Source organism: Medicago sativa, chromosome 5 (assembly GCF_051527215.1).
Source record: "Medicago sativa cultivar Bolivia chromosome 5, Bolivia_mono, whole genome shotgun sequence".
NCBI lineage: Eukaryota > Viridiplantae > Streptophyta > Magnoliopsida > Fabales > Fabaceae > Medicago > Medicago sativa.
In genome coordinates, this window is record NC_140753.1 from 74,785,633 (window position 1) to 74,804,684 (window position 19,052).

Genomic DNA, 19,052 nt, shown 5'->3' on the forward strand with positions numbered 1-19,052 from the left:
AAACATGCATGTGCATGGTGTGAGACGTATTTAGTTGTACATATTAGACAAAATTTATTCTAATGTTGATAACTAGTAAAATTTTCTGAGACAAGAGTTACCCACTTGCCACTAATTTCATAATGGTGTGGACCTAGTTTGTTACCTAAACCTTGGACCCAGAAAGAAACTTTCTCGGCTTTGTCCTTCTCAAATATTTTCTGCTGCCCCTATGAATCTTCTGGGAAGGAATCCAAACCACTTATAGTTGTTTAAAACGGCTATGGTTGTACTCAAAAGGACAGAAAAGGACACGGCTGGAAAGTATTCAAAGAGTGTGTTTTCAGACTTTGGATAAACTGATAAAAATACACTTGATTAGCATTTTTTTAACAAATTATCTTCTTTATCTTTATGTAAAAACATTTTTAAACAAATATGTATTCAAAAAATTTAAATAATAACTTTAACTAAAAAAATACTTAAAAAGTACAAATGAACGTGTCTAAATCCAAATGCATGCAATATTCACACCTAGTTTATGCTTTGTTATTTATCTAATAATGGGTATGTGTCTGCCTTGAAGCCTTGCAAATTTAAAAATTGAAAGTGGGAACCACCTAATATTTGATGCGTAGTTTCATTCATTCGTTTAACCTTGTTCAATGTCCCCAAATGACAAACTGATTTGTACTTCAATAATGTGCTTCAACTCCAATAACTAGCAATGTTTTTGACCCCACCAGGGTTGGTGAAAGCCACAAGTTTCACTTACAAAAATTAAAATTCAATAGGAGTCACACATTCTTTGGGGTCTACCAAGAAAATAAAACAACACAAGGAACAGAAGACAAGGTGGCCTAATTTCAATTTCAAATGGTGGATGGTATTTAACCTGAATATTCATGTAGCAGTTTAATCGGGTGAATCAAGAAAAAGCAAATTTGCTCTTGCACTCGGCCACTCACGACAAATAAACATTTCATGTACAGAATAATAACATTAAGGCCTAAAATGTGACATGTAATCTTCTGATGAAATAAAAATCTAGGCAACTCAATTTCATCCATTTGTAATGAATGTACAAGGCATCAACGGGATATTTTACCATCTAATGAAAAATTTAAGCATCACTTCACCATAATCAATTGACCCGTTGCTATTTTCTGTGGTTTTCAACTCCAAGATAATACAAATACATGCTGCAGCATGTCAGTAATCCCTTTCTGGGAAATATGGAAAGGTTTTAGAGCTATTTCTCCCGAGTGTTTGAACATAAGGAAACTCATTGCGATTTACCTTGTGTCAAATCCTACTTAAGAAAACCATAAGATCCACAGCATAAGCATCCAAGGGATAATAATCTTCTACAGCACATGGTATCCATTTCATACCTTTCAAAGTAACAAAGCGGTAACCTTTTCCTCAACTTTATGAATCAAAATCAGAATCCAATGACAAGACCCGAAATTCAAGGAGTCAAATTCTTCCAGAAACATGCACATCAGAATTGGAACACCCATGTCATAGCTGCAAAGCAAGGTCTGGTTGTTGTGAGTCAACCAGCACGCCAGAAGATTGTTTTGCAGGGGACCCAGGTGATTGGAAATCAACGTTCAAGTCAGGCGGAAGTGTTTCTTGTTTCTGTCTTGGTTGACTATGAGGCCGGACAGCTTGCCAAGGGGGCTGCATTTGAAATCTTGCTAAGTCGGAAGCTGCTACTTGAGGGAAAACCATAGGTCGGTTTGAAAACTGTGAAACACCAACTGCATGCATGTGTTGAGGTACAAGTGCCTGAAATGGGAAATTGTTCTTCTCTGCCTGGAAAGGCATTCCACCAGCAGGAAACTCAGCCCTGATTCTTGAAAGATGCTGCTGGTACTCTCGGGTCGGGTTGTACAGTGACTCGGCAGAGATCTGGTTTTTGGGTGAACTAGAACTTTCAGGCCCTTGTTTAAACCCTGCAGCTCCTACAGACATCCATGCACGGGCAGCTGCTGCTGAGGCATTACTTAAGTCTTCTCTCCGTCCAGGTGGAACTGATGGAGTTACTGGTGGAGTTTCAGCAGGGGAATGATTGGATGAACTTGAAGCCTGCTGTTTTTGCGCCTTCTCAGCTAACATCTTCATCAGCTGAACTGGGTCGCTAAGACTCTGCTCTTGCCCATGAGTAACAAAGGGAGTCGATCTGGCTGTTTGAGTTGATGTACTTTCAGATGATGGTGCAGTCATCCGTCTATTGAAACTATTATTCCTGACTTTGCCATTAGGTAACTCTCCAATAACAACTCCGTTAGCATCTGGCTGCTTGAAAGGCATAGACGTTAAAATGTTAATGTTACTTGGTATCATCTCTCTAGGTTTAGAAATAGCAGCAGGAGCACTACTTGTAAGCTTCGAAACTAGACTGGCATTGTTCAGATCGCTTGCGGGTAAAGAGTTTAACTCCACTTGTTTCAAACCCTTATTCTCAGATTTGCCAATGTTCCTCGTTTGGACATTCGGTTGTTGATGAGTGAGATTGATAGAAGCATTCGGTTGTTGATGAGTGAGATTGATAGAAGCATTTGATTGTTGATGAGTGAGATTGATAGAAGCATTCGGTCTTACTCCAGCAGAACCAAAGAAAGATGGTTTTGCTTCTGATGTGATCCCACAGCTAGGGCGAACTGAAGGCTGTTTCCCCTCAAATAACGATGGTTTTCCTTCTGATGTGAGCCCACAACCAGGGCGAACTGAAGGCTGTTTCCCCTCAAACATCGGTTGATTTACAGGATGTTCAAAGGTGGACTCTACATTCTTACCATTTTTGCCTACCTCTGTCAGTTTAGTAGTAGACAGCAGCTTTGTTGCCAGACCAGGTTGCTCTTTCTGGACATGGTTATCAAGCATCAATACTGGGGTTGGAAGTGGTTCATACTCTCCAACCCAACCTCGACCATATTTACAGCCAGATGGCAGTGCCTGTTGAATCCTCTGGGAAGCTATTCGCCAAGCAGTAGGTCCTAGAGTTGCAGCATAACGAGCCAAACTCCTGGCATAGGAATATTCAGCTTGAAGTCCAACCTGTTGCCAAAAATAATACAACATTAAATGCATTGAACAAGAAAAGAAAGCTAAAGTTATTCAAGGTTTCAATCCTGATACATACAGTAACTAACTGCTTAAGTTCACTCTCAAATGTCGTAAATACTGAATCAGATCTAGTAACTGGTAGATTAGCCATGTTATAAGTAGCACGGCGTTCATATTCTTGCACAGTTGATTTCCTTCCCATCTTGGAGAGAAGGCCTTTCCCTGAAACAATAAAATAATAAAATCAAACAAAAATGGTCAGATGTTTTATTAAGATCCTAATTTGGAAGAATGCAAAAAACAAAACATTGAAGTCACAGTATAACAGATCGGATGGAGAGCTTGATCTCTTCTCGGATACCTGATATGAAGTCTTCTGCTTTCTCTTGATTTGCATCAATAAAGAAAGAACTTCCCAAAAGACCATCAATGTTGCCAGGCCTTTCACAGAGGATACCTTGCATTGGATGGGAAATTGGCAGTACATCTCCAGTAGTAGCAAGAGTTGCACCAGAGCAGAAATCAGAGCCAACAGGTTCCTGTGAAGTATAACCAAGTGGCCTTTTGGCCAGCTTCTTACCTAAGGAATTGGATCCTGTTTTTTGTTCAGATTTCAGCTCACTCTGAGAGCGTTCCAAATTGATCCTTAACTTCTCAAACTTCTTTCTAGCTAGTTCTTGTATTGAGCGTGCCTGTAACAAATACAGGGATCATTAAGCAAGCACAACCAAATGGTTAGTTACCATAATATTCAAGCAAAGCGAAAGAAAATAATCATCTTCCTACCTGTTTGTGGTATATAGTATCTGACGAATTGTACTGCATTGCATTTGAACAAATCAAAAATACATCACTCTGCATTCAACAATTGCATTCAAAGGTCAGTAAAATAATTTGTATTTTAATGCACCACTTGGTCAGGAAAGTGCTATCTATGTGCAGTTTAAAATTGATTCAGATGATAAAGCAAACAAAGATCGGGATTTTAATGAAATAATGGGATCCTTATTAACGTAACAATTTTGTAATTAACAGATATCATTGTCTTCTCCTGCATCCCTTTCATCTAAAAGACGGTCCAATATAATCCCTAATGCCTATCAACGGTCAACCTCTAGAAATTACAGTCCTCTGTGGCCTTACTGGGCATAAAATTGTTTTTTTGTAGATTTGAGAGTGAAGATTGATGACAAGCCATGCATCATAAGGTATATCATATCGGCATTGCCTTTGCTTTCCTAGTAAATCTAGATTTGCAACCTAAAATCATCTATCTCAAGCACATCTGTTCATGCATTACAAGTTTATAACAACCAGAATAACACTAACGATTCACAAAGCATGGAGGAAAACCAGTAACAAAGGACATTAAACCTAATTTAAGCAAATGAATAGACATCATTTTTTTTGTATGCAATGTCTGGTCTGCTGGTAACTTAATTTAAGCAAAATCATAAAAGTCAACGACAGTCGACAGCCAAACCTTTTACACCAGGTAGAGTTAGATTCAAAGATTTATCGATGTCATAGAGTTCTATCATATGCATTATGTCCAAAGATACAGTTTATCTCTAAATTTTTCTTGATGATTTGGTCTATAGTTTTTTATCTCTATCTACCTTTTAATTATTGGAATATATCTACCATCTGGCCGGCTCTCTTTACCAGTGTTTCTACATATTTTCTCCATCATACCCACACCGCCTAAGACAAGATGCTACCATCTCTAAAATGGGTACTACCCTAAAATTATCTCTATAATGATTGTATTTTGTATCCTGTTTTGCCTAGTGTTTAAGCAAGATCATACCATGAGGGTGAAACTGCAATATTACCACCAAGTTAAGAAGACTATCATTTATGATTTATCAATGCCAAAATAGACAAGTTATCAGACAAAAAAAAAAGAATACGTTCTTCCACCTTTGATGTCAATGGCTTCGACAAATCCTAATCTATTGTTGGATTCAACAAAAAGAAAAATCTCAAAAAGAAAAGAAATCTGCACTGCCTATATCAACTATGAACAGTCAATAGATTTTAACACACCTCAAATTGTTCCAATGTAGTATAAGATCCATTTGCCAACTTCTTCCGCACAGTGGCAAAGTCCATGGGATTATCAATGACATCATGATAATCAGGAAGCTGCAACGAGGAAAAAAACTGAATTTCCAACCCAGATTGCATTCAAATATCAAGATAAATAATCTACGGAAAGAAAAATCCACACACCTCTTCCGGATCAACTGGCTCAGCATACACACCATATGTGTCCTTCCTGCCATCATCCAAGTTAAGAAAACAAACAGCATAAAACACTTCATCACCATCAAAAATACAAAATCATTCACCACAGCTAAAACCACAAACCCGCAACAAAAAAGAGAGGAAAACAGGAATAACAAAAAAACCACTTACTTTTGAAGCTTGTCAAGGATCAATTCAAGGGTCCTCTTATCTGGCAACGGCAACGGAATCCCGGACAGAACCTTCAAAGGGGTTCCTAACAGTGGAGACAAAAAAGCAAGATGAGAAACTCAGTATCCAACGTGTTTCATAAAAAAAAAATCATAAGTGCATGTTTGGTACCACGGTTGTTTGCCGAAATCACGATAATACCGTCAAACTCACCGTGAATCCAAACATGCACTATAAAAAGTGAGGAATTTAAGAATTACAAAAGAAACAACAAATCAGAAACAAAAACCTGTAACAGAGTGGAGCCCTTTAGATTCATCCACTTTTATACCCTTTACCTGTCACAACAAAAATCACACACACCAAGAAACACAGACACACAATTAATAATGTAATCTAAAACTGTTAAAAAAGTAAAGAGTAACAAAGAGTGCGATGCGATTAAGACAGGAACAGAGACAGAACAACAAGGCGTAGTTTAAGGTTATAGTTACAGACACATAACCATACATATAGTTATAAATAGATATGGAGAGAGAAAATGAAAGCGTAATCAAAGAAACTCAACATGTGTGTGTGTGTGTGTGTGTGTTAGTTTTTGACAGTTGACCTGTTAGTTATCTCTCTCCCAAAATCCCGACACACAGACAGAGAGAGCGAAAGATAGAGAGAGAAAAACCTAGAGAGAGAAAGAAGATATAAATTGAATAATGGACCAATTGGTATCATTCATTCTTCTCCAACAAAAAAAAATCTCAGTGATTTTCGCTGACATGGACATAAACACATACACACTCTTTCTTCCTTAAACCCCACACAACACAACCACACAAATCCAAAACCAAATGCACTTTCATTTTCACTATTTATTTTTCATTTTTCAATTTTGTGAGGTGACACAGACGCAGACGCAGACACAGACTCCGGACACAAAGCTCTGACACAGACACCGGACACGACACTACAGATGGATGAAACATAACACCAGTGATCCATTTGAGAAAATTAATTAGTTGAATGGAATCGCATATTAACACCAACACGTCGTCGATCAGAAGTTTCGGTGCTGCATAGGTTTCACATACCTCACCCCTATCAGCTTCACCTTCTTCTTCATCATCTTCATGTTCTTCAGCATTTTCATTATCTTCTTCAACTATTTCTTCTTCCTCTTCTCTTTCTTCTTCTTCATTTTCCTCTTCCTCTTCATCATCATCAACCCTATCTACACTTTTTCTTCCATTTTTCCGTTTCTTAAACTCAGGCGCGTGCACCACACGCGACCTACCGCGACTGGTCTTCAAATCCTCTTCATCATCCTCATCTTCTTCCTCATCCACACCCTGGTTCAACTTCTCAACAAGCTTCAACTTCTTCTTCTCTCTCCTCCTCTCATCTTCATCTTCTTCTTCCTCCTCATCCTCATCAAGATAATCATCAAAGTCAATGATAGGATACCTCACATTTCGCCGCCGTCGGCTCCGTCGTAAGTCAGATTGAGTCGTCGTCGGAGATTGACCAGAACGGCGAGCTAGATCTGCTTTAGAAGGTCGTCCTTTCTTCTTCCTCCTCACGATCTGACCCATGCTTTTGAGTTTCTCTCTCTAGAAATGTTTCTCTCTCTCTCTCTCTCTAAAACCCTGTTTGGGTTTCTCTCTCTTGCTTTGGTTTGGGTTCCATTAATTTTTTGAGTGTGGGTGAGTGGGTGTGTTTTGGCTTTTTTTGTGACCGAGCCTCGATTTCTAGACACGGACCTCAGGTTCGGATCAGGTTGAGCTTTTCATCACTCTCACTCATTTTCTTTTACTCTTTCTTTATGGCTTAATTAATGCTATCACTTTTTCTTTTACAAAAATGGCTTATTGCTTTTTTTCTTTATAAAAAAATGGCTTAACATTTTATTTATACAAATCTATAGTGAGTGTCTAGTTCAAGGAATGAAAAGAAGACAACACTATATACAAAAATTTATATTACTTTGCTTTAAAGGCTCGAAATAGAAATAACGATTGTATTTGATCTATATTATAAATTAATATGTCAATTATTCAATTAACATAAAATGTTAATTGTTTGTTATAATAAGATAAGGATAAAAAAGTATTTGATTAAATTTTTTTAAATAAAAAATGTGTTTTTAATTCAAAATAAAACAATGTTTAGTTTATGACGGAACCTCCTTCAAAAAAAATGTAGTGATATAAATTGATTTTAAATGAATTAATTTTGTAAAATTAATTTTAGTTAAAAGTGGTTAGAATAAAAATGATTTATATGTTTATATATTCATGTAGAAAATCAAAACCTACAAATTGAAACTAAAGACACTTAATATTAATATGTGTTAGTAAATTAATTTTGTTTGAATCGGTTATCATTGGTGTATAACTACAACATTAATCATTCGAGTAGAGTAGAACTTACCCGATGAAAAAGTTCTCCATTAAAAGATTTAACACTAATGCATTTACATAATTAGATTTGAACATTGGGCTTTTATTTAACTCTGTGTTTTTGGGTCTTTGTTATTGGAATCAAATTAGTATAATATGGTAGTGTATAATTAATTTACACATACATTTAATGATGTGTTGTAACGTTAATTAATGAATATGAAATTACATAAGTTATCATTGATTAATATGACAACGCATCATTTGATACATATATGAAATAACTCCCTACATATTGTACTAATTAAATTTATATTAATATATTACATGATGATAAATAAATATGATATGTTGAGATTAATTTCAAATTTTGTGACTTGAGTATGTTACGGGATCAGTGAATGAAAATGATGGCGTTTTGTGCTGCTTGTTGCCCGAAACTTCCTTGCGTGTCCCTTTGCCTGATGCCCGTTGTCTGGAACTCCCTTACGTGTCCCATATCTTCTGTCATTTTTACTTTTCTTCACACAATTACAAAACGTTATCTTCACGGCTCACGCTTGTGGCGCGTAAAACCCACCTTCGCTTAAACATCAACGTAGTACTTTTTATTTTTGGTAATTCAACATACCATACTTTTTTTTTTCTTTAGGAATCAACTTACCATACTTAATTTCAGTCAAAAAAAAAGAAAAATCAGACATAAATGCATAATTTTAATGTAGGGAAAATTCACTAAAATAAAATGTAGACTTCTTTTTTTATTGATATGGTGAATATTAACGAGAAGTTGTGTTGAGATTCTTATTCTAATTTGTGATTTTGATAAAGTTAATGAAATTCAAGTTTTAATTTTTCTTCATTTGAATTTTTCATTTTTAATTGATTTATGTTATATATATTTATGTATTATATATGATTTCATTTTAACTTTGAATTTTTAATTAATTTATGGTATGTATCTTGTGTTTTAATTTTGCATTAATTTGAATTTGTGTATTATTATATGATTAACCTTCACCTTTTACAATATTGTCTTTGATCCGTCGAAAAGACTTTTGAATTATATTATTATATATGATTTTTTCTATTTTATCAAAAGGAAAAAGCTAAATTACACCGAAAGTTCTTTTAAGTCATTGAATGAAAAAAAATTACCACAAAATTGAATGAATGGTTATTATTTAGACACCTTTAACTTTTCAACACACATTCATCATATCGTTTCCTATGTATATCTTTATTCAAATCACAACACAAGCCTATCACGTTACGTTCTTGATTTTTTTCTTTCAAAGTGTAGACCGAAAATAAGGTTTCTATAGGTCAATTTTCATATTGAATAACATAGCGTTAAACCTTAATTGAAAAAGCACTATAAACCGACCAATTTAAAATTTCTTTCCATATGCTCTCAAAACATTCACACTCAAGAAGCAACTGCTATATGGTAACTCATATCCCACAATCACCTGAGTTTAGTATTCAAAATCTCAAAGTGAATGGAAACACTTGTGTTGACTTATTCCAAATGATGTATTGGATTAGTAAATCACCATCCCAACACATATGTACTCAAAAACATGTATATGTTCCGTTTACGGAATATTAATTAGGGTTGTGTTAACCGGTGCCCCCGGGGAACCGGGGAACTGGTTAAGGAAACCAAAAAAAAGAAAGTTTTAGTTTAAAAGTAATATTTTTTTAAACCTTTAAAGAGTTGACTTCACAAGTAATATTTTGTTAATGTTCCAATGCATTGGTTAACATTTCCAATGGTCAAGCTTCCAAACTCATTTATTGAAAACATTATCATGTACGTAATAAAATATCCAAAGAACAAAGTAATAATGATTCAAACTCCAAAACAAGTATACTCGCTATGTGGAACATGATGGTAAAAGTGACGAATACCATATATCTGGAATCACACTCTTTGGGTCCCATTTTTTGCGGGTCCCATTTTTTGGTCATGTTTAAACATAATAACTATTTTTGTGATATAACTTTTTGAATTCTTTTAACAAACTTATTATTTTCATTTCTATCCTAAGGTTTAATAAACATAAGAGTCTTCCATTCTAACTCAAAGTAAAGTTTGAAATAATATAATGCAAAACAATCATGTTTAGGCTCTTAGGTTATGCAGCATGAAACAAGAAAATTGCACCCTCTTCTTTTCTTATTCCATTCGTTAACCGATTTAAGCCTCATTCACCTTTTCTTCCATCACTTACTTCACCTTTTCTTTCATTTCTTCTATCTCTTCCATCACCTTTTCTTCCATCTAATAATGAAGTGTCAAAACTTATGTCTCGTTATTTGCAAAATTGGGTTTGTCACTGCCACATGATTCTTCGGGCTTGCCTAAGAATTTTGATTGAAGGAATGTACATGGAGTGTTAACTCCGGTACGAGATCAAAACAATGCGGTTAGTGTTTTTGTTTTCATTCTTTTAGTGAAAGAAATATACTGATTAGTGTTTGTATGAATTTTAACTATACTGTTCTAACTATAAACAATGTGATTAGTGTATTTGTTTTCATTCTTTTTGCAAAAGAAAGATACTGATTAGTGTTTGTATAAATTCTAACTATACTCTTCTAACTATATAGTTACACATCTACAACATCTTGTTCCGTATTCGCTGTGGTTGCATCGATTGAAGCACTTATCGGGATCAAGAAGCATAAGCTCACGTGACTTTCAATGCAATATGCACTCTCCCATTTATCTGTTCAGAAGCCAAATCACAAGATCATACCATCTTCGAACCAATCATTTCCAGGAACTCACATCAAACATGTGTTTGAAACCATTAAAAGAATGGAAATACCACTAGAAGAATCATTTCCATATAGAGGGCGTTACCAAGAATTACCAAATGATATAGAGTCATTTTTCAAATTCAAAATCGATGCATACAAGGGTGTGGTGTTTCCTACAAATATTGTGCGTAAGATGATGTTAAAGGTTTTGGAGCTGCCCATCGTAGTGTCGGTTGATGCTAAAAAGTAAAAGAGGTGGAACCGTGATATGGTACTAGTTTTAATATTGGTTAAAATTGATAGGGTTTTATTTAAATTTTTATATTAATCTTTCTAATTTGTTAGGTGTTTTCTGGGCTTCATCTCAAGATGACAATCACACAGTTTTAATTACTGGATTTGGAGTGGATGAAGGAACGCAAACCCCTTTCTGATGGGTGACGAATTCTTTGGGTAATAAATTTGGCAATAATGAATATGTGAAGATATCACTTGGCATTAATGTCTTTGGCATTGCGAATCAATTTTGGTATCCTATTATAAGGTAAATAAATTTAATTTAATTTTTTTTCTATCTAGGGATTATTGAGTGTGTGTGATTGTTAGTGTAATTAAATGTTGTGTTGTTTCAATTCCATGAGTTAAGAGTTTTATGTGTTTGTTATGTAGGAATTCCATGTGTTAAGAGTTTTATGTATTTGTTATGTAGGATTTAGTTTTTAGAGTTTGTTCTTGTATCTTATCATAATTTATCATTTACTTTTCTTATATGAAAATCTGAATAAGTTCTTGCTTTTATCATGATATTATTTTAAAGATTATTGCCTTGATGTGACAAAGTGAGTATCATAAAAGTTGTTAACACATCTTAAATAAGATAATGTATTATAGAAATTGATCAATTAATATTTGAATTTGAAATAATATTGAGTAATCATAAAAATTTGGGTTGCTTTAGAGTTGCACATAATTATTTACTATTGGAGCAAAATTTATTTTTTGTTTGTAAAAAAAATCATTTCCTTTTATTTATTATACATGTTTTATATTTTTAAAAACATGGAGAAATCAAATTGTATTGAGTGTTGGTAGAGATAAAAAAGACTCAAAAAAAAGTTAGATTCTTGATAAATCAATTACATATGGAGAAACTATGACATTTATACCTATAATAAATTGTCGTAATTAAACTACAAAACTTATGTTTTGTAAAATAATAAGTTATATACAATTGAAATTACTTATAACTCGAACGAGAAGCTATATATATATTTTTTTAATACCACATACATAAGTTTTATGTTTTTAAAAACATGGAGAAATCAAGTTGTGTTGAATATTGATATAGATAAAAAAGACTCAAAATATACAAATCAACTCACTTGAGAGTTGCTAAAAGAAAAAGTTGTTTCTTGAGATATCAATTACATATGGAGAAACTAACACATTTAGACCTATTAAAATATGTCGTAATTACAATTACAAAACTTATGTTTTGTAAAATAATCAGTTAGATACATTTGAAATTACTTACAACTCGAATGAGAAGCTATATATATATATATATATATATATATATATATATATATATATATATATATATATATATATATTGAAATACCTCATACATATGTTTACGTTTTTAAAAACATGGAGAAATCAAGTTGTGTTGACTGTTGGTAGAGATAAAAAAAAGACTCAAAATATACAAATCAACTCACTTGAGAGTTGGTAAAAAAAAAGTTGTTTCTTGATAAATCAATTACATATGGAAAAACTAACAAATTTATACTTATAAAAAAATGTCGTAATTGCAAAAAGTACAAAACTTATGTGGATTTTCTTATGTGTTTTTTTTTTTTTTTGCTTATAAGAAAGTAAATGTGATTTCATTAACAGATTTTACACACCATACATGTCACACACAATAATCAGTTTAAGATAATAAAATAAAATAAAATAAAAAGGTTTAAATAATAATAACACTAAAAATTGAATAATTGACAAACTGAAGACTTAAAAGTGCTAATAAAAATATAAGAGCATCTCCAAATAGAGTGTGAAAGAATTTTTCATAAATTTGATAAATCCGTGTCTTGATTTTTCATTCCATTAGAGGAACTTGATGTGACAAAGTGAGTATCATAAAAATTGTTAACACATCTTAAATAAAATAAGATATTCTAGAATTTGATCAATCAATATTTGAATTTGAAACAATATTGAGTAAACATAAAAACTACATAAAAATTTGGATTACTTTATAGTTGCATAATTATTTACAATTGGAGCAAAATTAATTTTTTGTTTGTAAAAAAAAATAATTTCCTTTTATTTATTATACATGTTTTTTTTTAAAAAGTTAGATACAATTGAAATTTATTACAACTCGATTGAGAAGCTAATTTTTTTTTTTTAAAAAAATTTCTCATACATATGTTTTACGTTTTTAAAAACTTTGAGAAATCAAGTCGTGTTGAGTATTGGTAGAGATAAAAAAACTCAAAATATACAAATCAACACACTTGAGAGTTGCTAAAAGAAAAAATTGTTTCTTGAGAATAGTTTATTAGTGATGGTTTGTAGAGCATAAACTATGTTTAGGATAGTAGAATAACCATTTTTATTGGTTTCCAAATTTTAAATCTATTCAAACTAATAAATATTCAGTTCAAACTCTCATGTATTTGTCTCAAAAAGATAATCAAATTCTTATTCATACACATTTTTCTCATTCATTCACAAAATGTGTATGACTGAGAAATAAAATCAAAGTGATTACATCAAACAATCACAATATTATCATGTGTTTCGTTTTCCATTTGAAAATAATCTTTTGGTATCCTCCCTCACAAACTTTTTTTAAAACACTTTCTTCCAATCATAGAAATGCAGTTTCGTATTTTTGTAGTTAGGTGATCCTTGATTCGTATACAAAATTCACCTTAAAAAGAAATAATTGCGAGAAAATTAGATTAGGGGAAAAATAATTTAAATCTTAAATTCGAAATTGAGAGAAGAGAAAGAATAAACGTTGAAAACGAAATGAAAGTAATAACAATTTGAAGGGCAAATATCATAGTCCTTTAAATGAGATGTTTATGATAAATTAATTTTTTTTGAACAAGCCAAAATAGAATAAATTAAGAAACCACATTCTACCCTACACAAGAAGTGCCGAGAAAGAACATCAAAAGTTAATTGCAAAGTCACCACAAAGAATATGTCTAAGGAATAGAGCGAATAAAAGGAGAAAAGCTACGTAGTGAGGCTCATACACAATAGGGATTAAGCCATCAAACATGATAATCAAAGGCAAAAGTAAAATCCTTTACCTTCATCGACCAATAAAATTGCAACTTAATTTTACCTAACAATTGGGGTAGCTTAGCTTCTTTGTTGTCGAAAATTCTTCTATTCATTTCCTTCAATATCATCCAAACACAAAACAACCAATATGCATAAAAGGCTTAAATGATCTATGAATTCCAAACACAAGACAACCACATAATCGATTTCTTTTTGTCAATGCAAATAACCGATTTAATTGCATATATAATGTTTTTTTTTTTTTTTTACCTAACATATATAAAAGGTAGCTTATATTTATTACTACAATATACCATAAAGAACACAATATATACACACACACACACACGCTTTTGTGAATGCTTTCACTTTCAATAAACTAACTAATTAATTGCATATGGCTGTCACGTGATTATCAGCTACATAAAAATTAAGATCATAAAGCTTACAAAATATAAAGAAATAGATTGTCCTAGTTGGATCATTAAAATTTTGCTCCTAAGCACAAATTAATCTTACTTTTGACAATGACAACATTTGTATAGACCAACTTTAAAAAATGTTATAAAAAAAAATAACATTAAAATAAAACAATATCAAATGTAAGTGGGTGGAGAATATATTCTGGAGTGCTCTCTTTGCATACTTTGATTCACTAAGCACTAGATCAAATCTCTTCTTTTCACACGCAAATTGACGTGTACCACTCATTGATAAAGTTTTGGAATTGCTTTAAATCCAAAAACAAGTTCAATTAAGCAATCACATAGCAATATACAAGATGGGTTTCAAAGCTTTACTTGTGTGTTCCTTTGTATTTTTCTATAGCTATGGTTTCTCAATAGCTCAAATGGTTCCTGCTGTTTATGTTTTTGGAGATTCACTAGTAGATGTTGGCAACAACAATTACTTGTCTCTTTCCATTGCCAAGGCAAATCATCGTCACTATGGTGTTGATTTTCTCAATCACAAACCAACTGGGAGATTTAGCAATGGCAAAAATGCTGCTGATTTTATTGGTATGATTCAAAATTCAATTGATTCAACTAACTCTTCAAATATATTACTACTATCATTTTTGTAATATATTGGTATGATCCAAAATTCATGTGTTGATTATTACATATGATATCTTTGATGATAGAAATCTTTTTTTTTTTTGAAGTAATTGATGATAGCAATCTTGTTATCATTGAAATTCCAAAAACATCAAATCATATTTTCTATGGTCATTAGCCTGTATTTTCGACTAGAAATATTAGTGATCAAATAGCTTAAATATTATTATCTCTGTTTTTATATAGTTTTGAAAATATAAATATTTTCATACTCCAACCTGCTAATTAATCTACTCATTTTAAATTAATAATCACCAATAATATGTGTGTATATCAGATATTATACTTGTTTTTTGAATATTATTCTTTAAAAAAAAGTAATATGCGCGTCAATTGGATATATATTTTATGGGGTCAAAATAATCCATATTTTTGAACCAAAAAAAAAAAACCATATTTCTTTTTTGCAATTTTTTTCCTTCAAATAAACCCATGTGATCGACTTTGATTTGGTGAACTGAGAGTGGAAAAAACATAATTACATGGGATGCAGAAATAGATGGAATTGCTCAACAAACTTGAGAAAACTTTAAAAAGTTTATTTCCTATTACAAGAATATAAATGGTTTTTTTCTTCATAAAACACGATATGACCAAAATAAAAAACAAGAGAAATGATGGCAAGCCTCTATAAGTACATGCATGCATACATACATACATGTAAAGTTCAAGTGTTAATGTCATTATTAACTTTTCCTTCAAAAAAATGTCATTATTAACTTCTGATTATTTTAAGTCATTTAACAAAAAAATCTGGTTATTTTATTGAGGTATGGACACTATAGTAAATTATTATAGACACGTGTATTGACAATAGAGTTTCCAATTCATTCCATTTGTCTTTTTCTTATGTTAATCGGTTCTATTTGTATTTGTCTCAAACGAAAATATATACGATTAAATTCCAAAAAGAAATTGTATATGATTAATTTGTTGGGTTGCAGGTGAGAAATTGGGTTTGGCAACTTCACCACCTTACCTCTCCTTAGTATCAAAGGGTAACAAAAGTGAAAATAATGCATCCTTCATAAATGGTGTTAGCTTTGCTTCCGCAGGTGCTGGAATATTTGATGGTACAGATGAACGCTATGTAAGTCACCAATTTTATATTCTTTTGAATGAAGACCTAACTCGAATTCTAATCATTTTTTTCGATCGAATCTAATATCGATCTAATTTAGCCATGACGAATAATATCCTAAATAGTCTTTAATATTTTCATTTTTTTTTGACAAATAACATTTTCATTTTTGTTTTTGTAAATTAGTTTTTATGTTATAATAAGTCAGAGTAACTTAGATCATGAGAAAATTATGAAAGACTAAATTGAATTTTTGATATTTTTTTTTGCAGTAGCAAATTTCATTTTAATTTTCATATTTTTTGTGCTTATATATAATATCCCAAATAGAGGTGGGCCCATAAGTTAGGTTTGCAAGACAAAGTCAAAGATTGTTGTCTATCTCTAGAGGATGTGGGCCCTTATAGTAGTGACATGGATCACTTTACGCCAGCACAAAAAAATTAAAGAAAATAAAAAACTGTTATTGTGCGGTGAGCGTGGATCGAACACGCGACCTTCAGATCTTCAGTCTGACGCTCTCCCAACTGAGCTATCCCCGCTTGGTGATATGCATCTAAATCATTTCTGTTTTGTAGAGACAATCGTTGCCGTTGACAAAGCAAGTGAACTACTACACAAACGTGTATGAGGAACTAACAAGAGAAGTGGGAGCAAGTGCTTTACAGAAACATCTCTCAAAATCAATTTTTGCTGTTGTGATTGGTAGCAATGATCTCTTTGGATATTTTGAGTCATCTGAACTTCGTAAGAAAAATACCCCACAACAGTATGTTGATTCCATGCTTTTCTCACTCAAGCTCCAACTACAGGTATGTCACAGTAACTCAGCATTATGTTAATTATTTAGTTTCATTGTATGCAAAAGTAGTGCATTTTAACAAGGAACATTTACTTTTAGTTATATAGTTTTTCCTTAGGTTGTTGTTACACTTAAGTACGGACTAGTACTTCAAATTAAAAGTGTGTCCGTTGTCATACACGTCTTAATATCAAGACTAACACGATACCGACACATGTAATTACTAATTCCATTTTTAAAATATAATTGGTGTCGACATATTATTGCCTTGTCCAATCTTCGTGTGTGTCTGTGTAGTTGATTCATATATTGTTATTTATGTGTACGTCACAAGGATGCCTAACATGCACCAATCACAAAATAGTCCAACTTTAAATCTGCTAAAGTGATTCCACACACAACATTTTCATCTAAAATTTAAAATATAAAGTATATTCATTCTCATCAAATATGAAATTTCAAGCAATAAATAGGCTATTACTGTATTTCGATTCATAACCACATTTATCAATGGCGTACATATGGTTGAACCATATCTCATTTACCAGCCATTATTATATTCTGTTATGTTTGCTTAGAGGATACATTCTTATTTATGTTTTTAATTTTTGCAGCGATTATATGATAATGGTGGACGTAAATTTGAGATTGCTGGAGTGGGGGCACTTGGATGTTGTCCTGTGTTCAGGCTCAAGAACCAAACGGAATGTGTTGTAGAAACCAATTACTGGTCTGTTCAATATAACAAAGGTCTTCAATCCATGTTGAAGGAATGGCAATCAGAGAATCAAGGCATAATGTACTCTTACTTTGACACTTACGCCGCCATGAACGATCTCATTCAAAATCCAGCTTCCTACGGTATTACTATCGCTTAGTCGCCAATATCTTTCCGTGACACACCATGATTTTGTCGAAGTTATAAAGTGTAACTTTGACCAAAATCATGGCGATTCACCCGATTTGGTTATCATCACATCCAATCCAAACATGCACTAATTTTATAATTAGCTTAGACATAATCAATTATTATGCCATGGGACAAAATGTAATAATTGATCATACATGCTAGTTTTATTTAATTGCAAGGTTTTGTGAAATTTGATGCTAAAATGAGTTTATGAATCCATTTCAGGATTTACAGATGTTAAAGCTGCTTGTTGTGGACTAGGAGAGCTAAATGCCAGGGCACCTTGCCTGCCTGTGTCACATCTTTGTCCCAACAGACAAGACCACGTTTTCTGGGATCAATTTCATCCCACGGAGGCAGCTTCACGTATCTTTTTCGACAAAATTTTCGATGGTTCTTCAACTTACACTTCTCCTATTAATATGAGACAGCTAGTAGCAGCCTGAGGCGATAGACGTTGAAATAGGTCAAGCGAAATGACAGATGCTCACAACCTAACCTACGTCCGGCCATTGGCAATCAATTTTTCACTTCAAATGATTTTTTTTTTTTTGTACAACCAAAGGGAAATTATAGACTCTTCGACAAACTGCAGTGTGTTTCTGACATTCATCTTCTCTTGCAAATACATTAGGATGATAAGGCAATTCAAATGCTTTTACTCTAACTTTTGCTTTGTGATTTGAAAGAGTTAAAAAAATATCAAATTCCATCCCACAAGAGCAATCTTTAGCAACTCATTTCTCAAGAAATTTAATGATTCCTCAAAATGGCATCACTTGCACAGAAAATAATCAAAGATTTTACCAAATGCCCTTATGAATCCCATGTCCTAGTGTCTGAGTTTTCGAAAGAGATTTTGTTTTTTGAAAAAAATTCATTGGAGATTTATCTGGAGCATTTTCATTCTTTTTTCCTCTCTTCGTCAAAGGATTAGTACACTCATTGTCAATCTCCTCATCATCAAGAGTCTCCTCACAGCTTGGAGCATCCGAATTCTTCTTTATCTTCAACATTTTCATGCACATTCCCCACATTTTGACAAGCGGTGATGAGTAATATGAGCTTCAGAACGAACATCGTGATCCTCTTTCTCCTCCTCACCATCATTACCTGCAAAATTACTTTGTCACTAGTAATAATTGCATAAAAAAAACAAAATTATAGTGAAATGATAACTAAGTACTTAATAAAA

The 19,052-nt window shown here is 32.7% G+C and overlaps 2 protein-coding genes and 1 non-coding gene across 3 annotated transcripts; 1 reads left to right on the forward strand and 2 right to left on the reverse strand.

The window, feature by feature from the left end:
• Window positions 1-843: 843 nt before the first annotated feature.
• On the reverse strand, window positions 844-7,156 carry LOC146924987 (DNA-binding bromodomain-containing protein). Its single transcript, XM_085709969.1, has 9 exons — window positions 6,561-7,156; window positions 5,765-5,813; window positions 5,476-5,560; window positions 5,290-5,335; window positions 5,104-5,202; window positions 3,841-3,909; window positions 3,416-3,746; window positions 3,131-3,276; window positions 844-3,045 (listed from the first exon to the last, which is right to left on the reverse strand). The coding sequence occupies exons 1-9, from the start codon at window positions 7,059-7,061 to the stop codon at window positions 1,504-1,506; spliced, it is 2,868 nt and encodes a 955-aa protein (XP_085566095.1). The 5' UTR covers window positions 7,062-7,156; the 3' UTR covers window positions 844-1,503.
• Window positions 7,157-14,710: 7,554 nt separating this feature from the next.
• Window positions 14,711-18,524, forward strand: LOC146924988 (GDSL-like Lipase/Acylhydrolase superfamily protein). Its single transcript, XM_085709972.1, has 5 exons — window positions 14,711-14,965; window positions 16,009-16,154; window positions 16,724-16,957; window positions 17,562-17,808; window positions 18,083-18,524. Exons 1-5 carry the CDS (start codon window positions 14,728-14,730, stop codon window positions 18,301-18,303), a joined length of 1,086 nt encoding a protein of 361 aa, XP_085566098.1. The 5' UTR covers window positions 14,711-14,727; the 3' UTR covers window positions 18,304-18,524.
• TRNAF-GAA (transfer RNA phenylalanine (anticodon GAA)) lies at window positions 16,615-16,687 on the reverse strand. The gene has a single exon. It is a non-coding gene; the product is annotated as a tRNA-Phe (tRNA).
• Window positions 18,525-19,052: the final 528 nt, after the last annotated feature.